Genomic DNA, 14,111 nt, shown 5'->3' with positions numbered 1-14,111 from the left:
ATGCTAGTTCTGCTTGTGCTCGATGACGTCTCCTCCCTCGCTTGATCCTTTCCCTCCCCCAATTCCCGTTGAAACCCACCCCAACCGCACCCCGGGATCCAAGTCTCCTGAACCCGAACGGTCCCTCCCCGACCCCAATCGATTGGCACCGGAGGATGCTTACTTTGCTCCGTCCCTCTCGCGCGTCCGGTCAGCACCTGCAAATTATGACGATAATCTGCGCTCCTTGAATGGCGATAATGCGGCCCATCTCAGTTCTGCTGCGGCATTGCGCAAGAAGTTGGGTGGTTCTGGGAGGCGTCGCAAGCGAAAGGGTGCTTGGAAGAAGTTGCTCTGGGTTAAACAGTCATGTATGTCTATGTGGGATTGATGGGATTATATGGGGATATCATGCTGACTGTTCACTTTAGACCCGGATAACTATACCGATACCGAAACATTTCTCGACCATCTGCAGCGCAACCCCAGAGTACGGCCGTACGATTTTTGGCCCCTGGTGGCAGATTCAACCGTGATCGTGCAGCATGTATGCTCAGTGGCCATATTCGTTTGTTGCTTCGTTGGTATCGTCCAAGACAGAGTGAGCCCTGTCTCGATTGTCTGCTGGGGAAGCGTGGGCACGGCCGTGGGTTGGACTCTATGGGACAATTGGATCTGGAACGAACATGCGCAATCTGTACAAAGTGCAGATCGTACCGCTGAAGGCGATGACGGCTCCAGTTCGAGTTCAATGGCTAGCGCCGCCAACCCACCTGCGAATGACACGCAACCCGACGAAACGAAAACAAACGCCATTCATGGACTTGGGCTGACGATGTCTGGAAATCAATCCAAGGAGCAATTGACTAACCCCAGCGCAGATATCAATGAAAACATTGATGGGGTGACATATACGATAGCTCAAAACGCCGTAGCATGTGCTCCTCCCAGTGCTATCATTAATAGCACAGATGGATCTTTATCCCAGGATATCCCCCGAGTGTCAATGTTGTCTCCGCGCAATCGACAGCGAATGACCACAGTCAAATCGGCCTTTCTCATCTACTTCGCCCTTCTGGGATTAAGTCCCATCTTGAAATCCCTTACCAAATCCACCGCCAGTGACTCCATCTGGGCCATGAGCTGTTGGCTTATAATCATGAATATATTTTCTTTCGACTATGGCAGTGGGGAAGGCGCAGGCGCCACCACCAAGTTCCCTGCATCATTGTCTACAAACGCGGCCGTGATGGCATCCACCGTACTTGCCTCTCGGTTGCCTTCCACGACACACGTGTTCAGTCTCATGCTTTTCTCAATGGAGGTATTTGGGCTGTTTCCCATCTTCCGGCGCCAGTTGCGACAAAAATCATGGACTGGTCATGTCGTCCTGACACTAACCCTCGTGATTGTGGCTGGTGGCGCTGTTGGTGTTACACTGAGCGGTGGATGGGCAGCTGCCATTATTGGGTCCGTCCTGGGAAGTATCCTGACCGCACTTGTGATGGGCGGGTGCAGCTGGTGGCTTATCAGCTTGCAGAAGTACAAGAACGTTGTGATCGGTCCCTGGGACCCTGCGCGTCCTATCATTCGGCGGCATTGGAACTGATCCCCACGTTTGGTCATTGAAAATTTAGCGCAATTGTAACATACACCTGGAGTTTGTCGTGCGGTCCTTATTGCCTATACCCCTAGATCAATCTATCTTAATCTCGAAGCTTCCTGCGGATCCGAATAGCCTTCATTGGTCGTCATCTTTATATACCTGTGCTATGTTCGTGTCCCATGCCATTGTCCCAGATATTCGGGATTTAAACGTGACCAAGTACCCCAGAAAGCCTTCCGAGCCTTGCCCTGGTGATTGGGTCTATACAATGACGCAAGAAGGAATGTGACGGGGAATGAATGCGCGAATCTGGCATGTCGGCGCCTCTGGAGTCTTAACGCTTGCCGCACCCTCTAACCTACGCAGTCCAGATCTCTTACTTGGCGATGTTAGCCGACCCTACTGAAACATACGATGTTTGAGGACGCCTTCATCTTTCCCTCTTCATGCTAATGAGGCTTTATTCGCGTCACATTCCACAGCCCCTCTCTTAGCGCCTGATCACCTCCCTCACCTCAACGCTTTCTTAAGCAGAATAGCCCTGCGGCATTCTCCGGCCAAAGGGATGTGGTGGATGTCATGCAGGAAACAGGAAATCTGGAGCGATGGGCAACCCGAAAAACCTTCTATGGGGATCGTCAATCTCCGTAGCCGCCGATCATTCGCGAGAGCATGTTTTGATGTCCACGCATTCTGGAGGACTATATACTCGACCATTTTTCCTGCGTTTCTTTTCTTTTTCTTTCTCTTTCTTGTGATCCTCGGTGCTTTGTTTGCGGCTTGTGGCTGACTTCTGACCCTCGACATATTGGGTGTTTCTTCTCTTGTTTATTATTATTTCATAATTCCCTAATCTAACTTTCGACCAGTCGTCCATCGCTTGTCTTGTTCTCATCATGTTGAAGCACCTCGCACTCGGCCTATTGGCCACCCAATCTGTGGTCGCCACGCGCTTTGCCATGTACATTGACCAGTGAGTACAAGAATCTCTGAAACTGCACAAAGATGTATATCTAACGCCTATGCAAGATACCATGTGACCGATCTGCCAGGCTCGGATCAGACCAAGGGCATTGACTATGCCATCATGGCATTCGCTCCCTCGAAGATTTTCAACTCTGACTCGCCGCCATCTTTCGAGCCGTTCGAGTCTCCTGAAAGCTTCCGCAAGCGCTTCAGCCCTGACACCAAGCTCGGTATTGCCATTGGAGGATGGGGTGATACCGCTGGTTTCTCGGACAGTGTCAAGGACGACGCCTCAATCGAACGATATGCGAAGAATGTCGCTGCAATGCTCGACTCCAAAGGATTCGACGGTGTTGGTGAGCTACATCACAAATATTATTCACCACGCAAGCAGAAGACTAACACATTAATCCAGACATCGACTGGGAATATCCCGGTGGCAACGGCCAGGACTACAAAGACGTCCCCAACTCAAAGAAGGTCGGCGAGATCGAAGCCTACCCCAAGTTCCTCGCTGCCATCCGCAAGGCCATTGGCGACGACAAGATCCTCTCCATCGCCACCCCCGGCCGTAAGCAGGATTTCATTGCCTTCACCAAGGAGCAGGGGCCTAAGATCTTCGAGCCGGTTGACTATATCAATGTCATGACCTACGACCTCATTAACCGTCGTGACAACGTCACTGGCCATCACAGCTCGGTCCAGGGATCTCTGGATACCATTAACAACTACCTTGAGATCGGCGCTCCTCCCGAGAAGATGAACCTTGGGTTTGCGTACTACGCCAAGTGGTTCACCACCGACCCCGAGTCCGACTGTGAAGAGAACCCCCTCGGCTGCAAGATGGTCAAGCTCGAGAACAACGATGGAACCGACAACGGTAAGTCTGGTGCTTTTACCTTCGAGGCTACCAATGTCGCCGATCCCCCCAAGGATCTCAAGACTTCCACCAACGGCAAGTGTGGATATGGAGAGAAGTCCAAGTGCCCTGAAGGATCGTGCTGCAGCGCCTACGGTAACTGGTATGTATTTAGCGTCACACGTTTATCTATTGTTGCCAATTAGAGACTAACATTTTACTTAGCGGTACCGGCGATGACTTCTGCCAGACCGGCTGTCTCTCCGATTACGGTACCTGCAAGGGCATCTCGATCACCAACTCATGGCGCCAGGCCGAGAAGAACGGTCAGACCGACGAGGAGGCCGGTGGTCAGTACTACTTTGACAAGGAGAACCACCTCTTCTGGACCTGGGATACCCCGGACCTCATTGCCCGCAAGTTCAAGGACATCGTCGCTGAGAAGAAGCTTGGTGGTGTTATGGCCTGGAGCTTGGGTGAGGATACCTATGGGTTCAAGCACCTTAAGGCCATGCAGGACGGTGTTAAGTCTCAGTCTTGAGTCTATAGAAGTTGACGCAACTAAGCACTCGTAATGGGCTTAATCAAGCTTGACTTGTTTGATTAGGAGGACGATGTCCATGTTGAGTGTGAGAGCGATGAAATGACGGAGCACAGGTTGCTCTTGGCATATAGTAATAATTGCACGATTCTATTGCTATCTTAAGATCTATTGATATCCTACGATTGTTCCTGAATTCCCTGAATTCCCTACCAGCGCTAGTTTTCTTCTCTGATGTCGCTGTCACTATCCTTATTTTGCCTGTACAGTACTTAGCCGGGCACCATCGCTTAATCTGTACCGCTGTTCGTGTATCATTGTCTTGCACGCCGACACAATACCTGCCTCCACGCAAAATATTCAGAGCAAACTCATCAGCTATAAAACACTGGACTGTACAGAAAAAGAGTCACTGGGACGATCCAGGCCACAAACGCCCTGTCGTCGAGATAGTCTCAGTGGGGCTGCAATGGGAGTCGGGAACCATTTAATGATTCAAATGATGATTTATTTACATGCAATCTACTAAATAAATGAGCCTATTGACCAGTCCACCGCTTCATCCAAGCCTCAACATATCGCTGTATCAATCCCGCGGTAACTGGATCTTTAACCAGCGCCAGAGAAGGACTATCCTGGATCGTGCGCCCAGACTCGAAAGTCAACCCAGCACCTCCCTTCTCGTCCGCCTGATTCTGGCTCTGGCTAGAAGCCGCATACTTGGATTGCCAGAAATCAATGAGCTTGATACTCGGGTTCTTCTCCGGATCCTGCTCGCTACTTGCCAATCTTTGAAGCCATTCCTGCGGTGACACAATTTCAAAGTCCGGCAAGGCGCAACCCTTCTTCAACGCAGGTAGCAAGTCATCCGTCCAGCTGAATGTCTGTGGGTTGACCAGATGATACACCAGGTCAACATCCGTTGATGCAGAATCAACATTCATCGCAATGTCGGTAATTGCCTGCCCGCATTGGTCAACGGGCAGCCAGCTCGGCCGCTCATCCAATTTTGGCAATGCGCCTGTTGTCAATGCACTACGGAACATGAGTGCTATAGCCTCCGTCTCGTTCCATTGTGCGCTGGCAGTATCACCGCCAAGCTGGCCGATTCTCAGTACCCGGGACTGCATAACAGTGTGGCGCATGGCATTCCGGGTGATATGTTCCGTGACCAGCTTCGATCTCCCGTAACCAATACGCTGCGCATGCTCCAGGTTCTCAATCATGGCCTCCGGGATAAATGCCGGCTTGGGGGTGTTGCTTCCGGCACTGACACTCGAGCAGAAGAAGAACCGTGCTGGCGTGGGCAGGTGAGAGCGTAGACAGAGGTTGATCAGATTCCATGTTCCGCGAATATGCTGCTGTTCGAAGGAGCGCACGCCGAGGTTGAAATTCACTGCCCAGGCACTGTGGATCACGCATGTCAAGGATGACAGTAGGTGTTGAAGAACGTAGTCGTCTAGACCGATATTAGGCTGGGATAAGTCACTGGGCACTGCGTGGAGCTTGGCCGCCTCGGCATCTGTGAGCACGATATTGCGATCCGCGAGGGACTTGTACAGACGGGCTCCTGCTGCTGCTTGTCCTGGCGCGCGCACAATTGCCCATACTTCGAAGACAGTTGATCTTTTCAGTAATTCTGCGACAATGAAGGCTCCCAGGTTGCCGGTTGCGCCGGTGACCATCACCACCTCTGTCTCCGGCTGTCGAGTAGTAGTCGGGAAATGTTGAGTGAAGTGTGAGTATTTCTCGATCAGCTCGCGCATAACATGCAGCTCGTCTTCTTTCTCAAATTCTTGCCCAGTACGCATCTGATAAAGATGTTTTGCAAGGGCCCTGACAGTTCCTTTCTCAAAAACAATGTTTTGGGACAGCTCTCCAACCTCGCCAATATCGAGGTCGCGCATGATATATCTCCAAATCTGCGTTGTCTGCAAGCTATCAACGCCAGCCGAGAAAATGTCAGCCTCGGAGCTAGATAGCGGGATACCCAAGTCTTCACGGAATTTTGACAGCAGCCACTTCTCCAAATCTGGTACGTCGAGGGCAAGTGTGCCTCTCCTTTGGCCACTCCCTTCAAATTTGGCATACACCTGGGTGATATCCTCCTCAAACTGCTGATAGACTTGAGCCCGGATGCAAGTTCCTTTGTCGGTCTTGGCGTACGGCACATCAGCGCCCTTGATCAGAATCAACTCTTTGGGAATTCGAGAGAATGTCTCGGCGCGAGCATTTGCCGCCTCAACAGCTGGCCAGATGGTCTCCAAGAATTCGTCATCGCTCAAGTGTGTTGCCTTGCCAGCGGCGCGGAAGATCAAGGCACCAGGTACAGTTCGCTGGAAGCCAAACACAACACATTCGCTCACGATCGGTTCTTCTCTAACGCGGCCTTCGATGGGAATAGGGAGAACCTTCTCACCATTGACTAACGTGATTCGATCGTCCAGTCGACTGAGGTATTTGTAACGGTTGCTCTTCTCTGGGTCCGGGTGCCTTGTGAATAAATCGGCTGTTCTAAAGCTGTTCTGGGGGTTCTTCGCATTATAAGGGGGCTTCGAGTTCGAAGGTCCCTTGCTCGGCAGCCCATCTAACGCAACACACTCAAAAACCCCAGGCGAAATCTCGTCCATTAAAGTGTAATCAGCAACTGGACGGTGCAGCCGCATATACTGCCATTCAGTGTCTCCCGGAGAGCGGAAAGAAGTCATGATCTGTCCGGTTTCTGTCGCTCCATAGTTGGCAACCAAGTTCACGCCCTGAGCAACGAGTCGGTCGCCGAGGTCGTCTGGACAGCTAGATCCGCCATACAACACTAGCTGTGGGCGAGCCAGTGCTTGGATGCCTTCTTGCTTCTCTGCTAGCAGCTTGATGACATATGGCACAGCACTGATCTGCTGTGGCTTGGCTACCTGCAATGCATCGAATAGGTTTTGATATGTAACTGGAAGAGAGTGATTGCCAAGATATGCCGTTGCGCGAGTGTAGAAGGCCCGTCCAAACTCCATCAGGGCATGCGAGTGGAACAGCGGGCTGATATTGAATAGACGGAGCCCGAAGCTCTTGCGGAAATTGGCCAGGGTTTGAAGGTTGGTCAGGAAGATGGGCTTGGGGAAGCCTGTGCTTCCAGATGAATGCAAGATCCAGGCAATCTTCTTACCCTCTCGTGACAGATCCACGCCCGCTCGCTTGAAGCGAGGTGAGCTGGCAGGACGATTGAACCAGTCCTCACGCTGTAGCAAAGAGAAGCTGCTGCAAGCGGGACGCTCCACGCAAATTTCATTAGTGACCTGCTGATACTGCTTATTGATGATTATTTGGCTGCAGTCTGCCATATCCAGTAGCCGCGCATAAGCTGGGGCTGTGAGTCTCGTGGATAAGAATAGCACAGCGTAGCCAAGGCGGTTAAGTGCGAACAGTGTCACTATAACCTCGAAACTGGATCCGGCTAGCATCGCCACGACTGGTGCCTTTTCTAGACTCGGGTCCTGGAAATCATTAGCTCAAATTGTCAAAAGGCTGGCGAATTTCTTACCGCAGGTGGAAGCCCCTTCTCCATGTAATAGCGAACAGCGACATCAGTATAGCGATCAATGTCCCCTGCTGTGTGTTCTTCAAAGTCGGCAGCTCCCCGGATTGGATAGCATATCAGCGGTCGCTTCGCATCATCCGGTTGAGCTGCGTGGGATTTCAATAGGCCGTCGATGGTGTGGAATTCCTCGATGTTAGGCCACTGAGCGTGAAGTGTGCCGTTCAACAGGCGAGATGCAATGTCTTTGGCTTCGGGCTGAGCGCCCTCTGTTACAGTAACTGTCGACATAGTTGTGTGGTTGCGTTCATCATTCCCTGCGTCTTTATATGTGGTCAATAGCCGCTGGTTGGGGTCATCCCACGTACCGGCGCTTTTCCGGTTTTCCGACTTGCACTCGGAAAAGCATTTCTTCTGGGTTTGGATTCTCCGTTCCATTTCCTGTTGAAATCCAGGTGTTCAAATAATTTTTAATGTATATTATCACATTTCCAGAAGTATGCGCTGTATAAGTTAGTTTTGCTCATTACCCCGGAATATCGGAGGTAAAGACTAGATCAGATGATATCAGTATACGCCACTCTGCGGTGCGGATATTGAAAAAATGAATGGATAAGCGGAACTGAATCAACGAGCATATTTTATGCAGGTGGGGCTCAGAGTTGATAAATAAGGCCACTTCCTTTTTTCTATGAAAGCAGTGGTGTTTGTTCATGTCTAATATCAGTATCGCGACAAGCCCTGTCTCATATTTTAGATGATTTCAGGTCTATACCAAAACCAGCAATATTCTATTACTGCAATGCCTACACTCAGGCCATTAAGTTTGAAGGCAATACACCACCTCTGAAAGGATTTTTATTAGAAGCCAAGCTACTCAAATATTGCAAAGCAGCGCCACTGCTCTACTACATTCTCGTGACACCGCCTTTCAAAATTATATTCTAAGATAACTTAAGGATTGTTCTCAAATACCCCTTGTCTCACTCTCCAAATTCCTTTGAGAAACACTCCCCACGTGTGGACATGGTGATCACCTATAGCCAACTCTTATTTTACACAAGCACTCAAACAAGCAAAGTGTGGGGGCTGCAGCAGCCTAGGCCTAACAATGTAACTCTGTCGTGTCATGACCAGCTTTAGCTCCTGAAATAGCCTGGGATTACCAACTGATCTCCAATTTCGCACGAATAGGCTCATTCAACATTGCGCTGCTTTCGCTTTCCCCGCGTTTCCCCCACGCCTGTGATTTCCTGGAGAAGCGCGATAGCTAGCAGATATGTGGTGAATAACGCAGTTCCGGGGGTGTATGCCTCGCTCTATAAATCCTGTAAATGACCCTTCGATTCAAATCCGTTTAAGATATCGTCCCAGAGTCTTTTAGTACTTGTCTCTTCTCAGTATGGCACCTTAACGCTCAGAATGGAACTCTATACTCCTGGGTTGCCAATGCCTTACCGCGTCCTCCTGCCAAACGTGCCCCTCCTTATGGCATTATCAATGCCATCGGAAACTCAGCTAGTATATGGACCCCTTTTACCTACTATGATGCGCAGAAGCCTTACTATCGACTAGCGCTTAGTATTTGTATTGCTTTGCAGTTGCTGGGTGGCATTGCTAGTATCTTCTTGTATTCTACCCTGCGCATGCTTAACAAGCGCCAGATGCAGGTCGAGAATGAGGACGTGCCGCTGGATGAGAAAGACTTGCGGAAGTTGCAGGTTACTGCTGACAATGAAGGGGTTGATATCGCGGCTGCTCGTCGGTTGCAGAAGGGATTCCGATATATGCTGTAGCTTGCAATATAACTTGAATGGCGTTGTTGAAGGCTCACAAGAAACAATTTTTTCGGCGAAATGGATCAATCGTCATTGAGATTTCCTGTTACAACTTATTTGTAGTAAATAAGGTACCTAGCATCCATAGATATTCAAGATTAACAAGACTGTAGATGTAGGTTAAATGCATGAGGGTGGGGTGCAAGCAACTTCTGCAAAGAAGAAATAAAAAAATAGCAAATGGCTAGTTTTGTTCCTATAAAATTAAGAAAAATGTTCTTCGGAGAAAAAAAGATAAAGAAACAAAAATAAACGAGGTGCGAGGGAGACTCGAACTCCCGACCTTCCGATTTGCAATCGGACGTTCTAAACCACTGAACTACCGCGCCTGGTTGATGTATGTGGGCCGTTTTTTGGAACTTATGTACCTACACTAACATTGTGCTCAGTAACTCACCCGCCCGGATACTATGCGGCGTCGTTCACACTCATGAGTTTAAAACACCAGATTTCGAGTATTGTCGTAATGCAAGTCATTTTAAATATATCATTCGTGGCTTCGTTCTGATTAATCTCGATTGGCAGCATTCCCTTCCAGCTCGCTGATTGATTCTGTCTTATAAATTTTTTATTTTATTTGCGTTTGGTCACTTTATCAAATATATATGAGCATCAACAAGGCGGTTTCAGGGAAGAAATCAACAAAGAAGATTCTTAAATCTTAACCAAAATACAGCGAAGTAATGGAAAGGGAAGAAATACAATTAGTGCTAAGAAATATTGATTAATGCAAGTTATTCATAGCTATATAGGGTAGGGGAGCAAATAGGCGTGGAGGCTGTCCGACCACTTGACAGGTAGCCCCAATTCTATTGGAAGAAATGTCGTGGTCCACTAAAATCTACATACAGTATCCCCAATAAATATCCCTACGCACTCCCCTTCAGCACAATTTCCTTCATAGACCCTGTGAATCCCTCTCCAATCCGAGCCAAGGGCGCTTCGATAGCAATAGGAGCCCACACGAAGTATTCACCGTTAACCCCAATCTTCGTCAGGATTTCCATAGTCCGAGATTCACTCCCAGATCCAGAGACCGTCAACAAGGTGGTATTGCCTCGTCCAATTAAACTGACGTCCGTCCAAGCGTTTAAAGGAAGGGAATAGTTGAGCGAATACGGATTCCCGCCACTGATCAGAGTTGCACTGGAGATGGTACCATTGCCATTAACAAAGCTTGAGTCTGGCCCATAGAATAATGTTCCTGGTGTGTGGGAGGTCGGTTTGACCTTGAAGGAGAGTGTATAGTCACGTCCCTTGCTTCCCAGTGGTGTCTCAAGGTAGCATCCGCTTGCAAGATGGAGGGTCGAGTCGGAGATCTTACAGCCGTGCAGTTTCCCATCGTACCCGTTGCCCGAATGGTCGGTTACGGTGTTCGAGTTTCCGTCAAAAGTATAGTGCAGTATCGTATCGGACTTGCTAGGGATTCGCCGGTCCAGGTTCTGGGCTGGTACTGCGGCCTGCAGCTGATCGAAGACAGATGCATAATCTGCCTCGGTGATATTACCTCCCCATTGCTTATCAGCAAGGGCAGGGAGGGCGTTACGCCAGGAATAGTAGGTTTGCAGGACAGTTGTGGAGTTTGGACCGTAGTCGTTCCACAGAGCAGCAGCGTGACCCAGCACCCGCGGGCTATTTCTGGGAGGGTTATCACCCTTGTTGGAGCTGTCGAATATGCTTGGCGAGAACGGTGCACCGTATGGGCCTTGGAAGATCTTGCTCAGCTCGAGCTTTTGGGCGAACGAGCCAGACCACCCGCCAACGAGATACATGTAGTCATCAGAGTTGAGAACGTTATATCCATTCTGAATATAGTCATAGTATGGCTTGTCGGCACTCACATCCCAGTGTTGATAAGTCACCGATTTGGATATATTGGCACCCTCTTTTGGCGTGAAAGTACCCCAGATGCGCATCTGCTGACGGCCCGATGACTGCTCTTGGATAAAGGTGTTCATTTCATTCACAAAGTGCGTATAGTCCGTGACAAGTCTACTATCGTATTCATCGGCACCGATGTGTACAGTCTTGCTGTGAAACCAAGGCAAGAAAGTGCGCCAAATAGTCTTCATCGTCGGGAGAGTATCCGGGTGGCTAATGTTGAGCATACTCAAGTCATCGAGTCCCAGCTCTGGCTTCCATTGAACAATGACGAGCGCATGGCCAGGTGCTTCAATCTCGGGAATAATGGTAACTCCCCGCTTCGCGCACTGTGTCTGGACGTGGTCGAATTGTTCGCGGGTGTAGGATTCATTGGCGCGGCGATTCAGACCTGCTACAGCCTCGTCGTCCGACCAAAGCCGGAATGCTGCATAAAGTTCCATTGACCGTTCTGCGGAATATCGGTCGACATTGTTGTAGAGGTTGTCACTGACATGAACGTGGAATGTGTTCTGCTTGAAGAATGAGAGGTACGAGCACATCTCAATTAGGAACTCTGGTGGATGGTACTTTCGTCCCGCATCGAGCTGGATGGAAGCATCAGCGGTGGAATTCGAAAAAAACCTCGATTTATATAGCTCACCATTGCCCCACGAGTACCCCATCCAGGAGCATCCACACCAGATCCTTTTGCCAGACTCAAATCTCCAATGACAGCAGCTTGGATCACCGATCGTGTCCCCCACCATGCACCGAGAGGACTGGATCCGGTGATGACCACGCCTCGATCATCGACCGTTAAGGCATAAGCCTCAGAGGTAAATCGGCCTGCAGCATCCTGGAATCCAGTTTGATTTGCCAAGGTCACGAATATGGTATTCACCTTGCGCTTCGCCCCTTGCGAAAGCTTTATATCCAATCCCAAGGCCGACTTGAGGTCTCCCTGGAAAGTCTCCGCAAATTGCAGAAGGGTCGGTGGGATCAAAGTCTGCCCATCATTGTCCACTGCGTCCGAATATTGCGAATCTACTATAATACCAGAAAGCTTGGAGAGCTCATAATCGCCCCCTGCTTCGGTGAAGGGTGTAGTGGGAACAGTTAGGAGATGGGCATAGCCTAGATTGAAATGGTCAACCAAGATAAAATTGAAGAGAGTACTATCACATACCTCCTAGCCAGCTGAGTGCACTAGCTGTATAGAAAATTAGACAATTGAGCTTCATTGTTCTTCGCAATACTCCAAGGAAGGGCGCTCAATTTCTTCGCATCAGGCCATAACAAACACTTCGGGATATTTATGTGGGGAGCAATTGAAGTGCGGAGAATCGCCATGTAACCTGCTAATCTCCCAGAGTCGCATCACTGCGAGGAGACGTTGCGTTACAACCCGCAGAGAGGGGGAGACGCATAGTTAGTCGATAGCTGTGACGATCGCAGGGGTCGTCCAACCAGCGGCCGGTTAAGTATCCGGAGAAGTTACAAGCGAACATTTAGCGTGGAAGACTGAGAGCTGGGAAATGAAACATCTGATGTCATTGACATCCAAGTCTACTAGGACTTATAACGATATGATTGAAAAGTAAACAAAAGCGCATATAGTATGTCGGGTTAGAGCCCACAGTGGCGTTATGCCAAAGCTTCACCCGTTGGATAATCTCAACAGATTAATGGAAATTAGTCTATAGATGATGGCTGTACATGTCTATAAGTAGAAAAGAATACACAAAAATTTAACACGGCACTACCGACCATTCTGATCGGGAAGGCCATCACTTCTCTCCACGGCCCAGTTCTCGCTCCCAACACCAGTTGGCACGTAGAACAAGAATGTAGGATCGTACCGCTGCTTAAGCTCATACAAGCGATTGTAGTGTAGTTTGTACAATAGGATGCCTGCTGGAAGCTAGGCTCCTGGATATCTGTCTCGGACATGTATGCACCTGCGTCTGGACCGGTAGAGCGCCACTTGCCCAGAATGTCATTGGTAAAATGATCCATCTTGGATTCAATGGCTGCATTTGAAATAGTGTTTCTTCAGCTGGTAGAAGTGATGGCATGCATCAAGGTCTCCCGGAAAGCTGGGTTGGCTGAGTATGGGGGATTGCCGTCATGCAGCTCGGCCTTCATGTTTGCAAGCAAGGGCAAGCCTGCACTAACGGTGGCACGCAAGGCATCAAAAGTCGAGTTCAGGGCCGCGGAGCTTTCCCAGTCTGCACGGGGGAGGAGAGAGAACCCATCTTCATTTCTGAAGAGGCGACGGTCTCGAGAGGGAATCCCGCCATCCAGCCATCGTGGAAGCTGTCGTAGTAGGTTGAACTGGGTTGGAATGAAATGCCCAGTTCTTGTAGCTCATCGTACCATGGCTTGACGAGAGCGTTGAATTGATCCGGGGTATGGTTGACGGCGAATAAGGGGTTCCTCATCCAGTCGCCATCACCCAGAAGTAAGTGTAGATGCCTGTGTCGGCATGAGCAGGAAACCGGTCAAGGTATGATCGGACACCAGCCCAGAATGTCTCTACGGAGGTGTCCTTTCCGGTGGAGAAACCGAATGTCGACACGGTCACGCCAATCTTTTGGTAAACACGAGAGATGAGCGAGGTAGTGACACCAAAGGTTCATAAAAGAAACTTGTATCAGATTGGCGTATCCAGAAAAACAGAGAGTGAACTTATCACCGCCACCACCACCGGCTCGTAGCCCTTTGATACGCGGAAGTAGAAGCGTGGTGCCGACAGTCTTAGGTTCATCAGTACCGATGACGATGGCGTGTCTGGGATTGTGAAGACCACTGATATTTCGGTCGGATATGTCATGGAGCCTGGGCAGGCGGAAGGCCGGTCTCGTGAATCGTGGCCTGCTAGTGCTGATAGTTGGGTTTGAAGAGTTTCTCTGTGTATGATATATGACATAAAT

General features: G+C 49.6%; 6 protein-coding genes across 6 annotated transcripts; 3 read left to right on the top strand and 3 right to left on the bottom strand.

Annotated features, from left to right (window-relative positions):
* Window positions 1-22: 22 nt before the first annotated feature.
* Window positions 23-1,588, top strand: pigc (phosphatidylinositol N-acetylglucosaminyltransferase; the record flags this gene model as incomplete). Its single annotated transcript, XM_022630411.1, has 2 exons — window positions 23-350; window positions 411-1,588. The coding sequence occupies 2 exons, from the start codon at window positions 23-25 to the stop codon at window positions 1,586-1,588; spliced, it is 1,506 nt and encodes a 501-aa protein (XP_022489540.1).
* Window positions 1,589-2,481: 893 nt separating this feature from the next.
* PENARI_c006G00202 (uncharacterized protein) lies at window positions 2,482-3,951 on the top strand (the record flags this gene model as incomplete). Its single annotated transcript, XM_022630101.1, has 4 exons — window positions 2,482-2,558; window positions 2,615-2,907; window positions 2,967-3,573; window positions 3,636-3,951. The coding sequence occupies 4 exons, from the start codon at window positions 2,482-2,484 to the stop codon at window positions 3,949-3,951; spliced, it is 1,293 nt and encodes a 430-aa protein (XP_022490008.1).
* Window positions 3,952-4,490: 539 nt separating this feature from the next.
* PENARI_c006G08055 (uncharacterized protein) lies at window positions 4,491-7,768 on the bottom strand (the record flags this gene model as incomplete). Its single annotated transcript, XM_022630471.1, has 2 exons — window positions 4,491-7,436; window positions 7,484-7,768. The coding sequence occupies 2 exons, from the start codon at window positions 7,766-7,768 to the stop codon at window positions 4,491-4,493; spliced, it is 3,231 nt and encodes a 1,076-aa protein (XP_022490032.1).
* A 988-nt stretch (window positions 7,769-8,756) lies between these two features.
* On the top strand, window positions 8,757-9,273 carry PENARI_c006G06217 (uncharacterized protein; the record flags this gene model as incomplete). Its single annotated transcript, XM_022630387.1, has 2 exons — window positions 8,757-8,761; window positions 8,862-9,273. 2 exons carry the CDS (start codon window positions 8,757-8,759, stop codon window positions 9,271-9,273), a joined length of 417 nt encoding a protein of 138 aa, XP_022489879.1.
* Window positions 9,274-10,184: 911 nt separating this feature from the next.
* Window positions 10,185-13,194, bottom strand: PENARI_c006G02450 (beta-N-acetylhexosaminidase; the record flags this gene model as incomplete). The annotated part of the gene is made up of 4 exons (XM_022630207.1): window positions 10,185-11,783; window positions 11,840-12,312; window positions 12,365-12,388; window positions 13,038-13,194. 4 exons carry the CDS (start codon window positions 13,192-13,194, stop codon window positions 10,185-10,187), a joined length of 2,253 nt encoding a protein of 750 aa, XP_022489800.1.
* Window positions 13,195-13,230: 36 nt separating this feature from the next.
* PENARI_c006G06709 (uncharacterized protein) lies at window positions 13,231-14,011 on the bottom strand (the record flags this gene model as incomplete). The annotated part of the gene is made up of 3 exons (XM_022630409.1): window positions 13,231-13,512; window positions 13,634-13,768; window positions 13,874-14,011. 3 exons carry the CDS (start codon window positions 14,009-14,011, stop codon window positions 13,231-13,233), a joined length of 555 nt encoding a protein of 184 aa, XP_022489759.1.
* Window positions 14,012-14,111: the final 100 nt, after the last annotated feature.

This window comes from Penicillium arizonense (genome assembly GCF_001773325.1).
Source record: "Penicillium arizonense strain CBS 141311 chromosome Unknown PENARI_contig006, whole genome shotgun sequence".
In the NCBI taxonomy this organism is placed as follows: Eukaryota; Fungi; Ascomycota; class Eurotiomycetes; order Eurotiales; family Aspergillaceae; genus Penicillium; species Penicillium arizonense.
The sequence above is the reverse complement of the archived record's forward strand: the minus strand, read 5'-3'. Positions and strand labels throughout refer to the sequence as shown.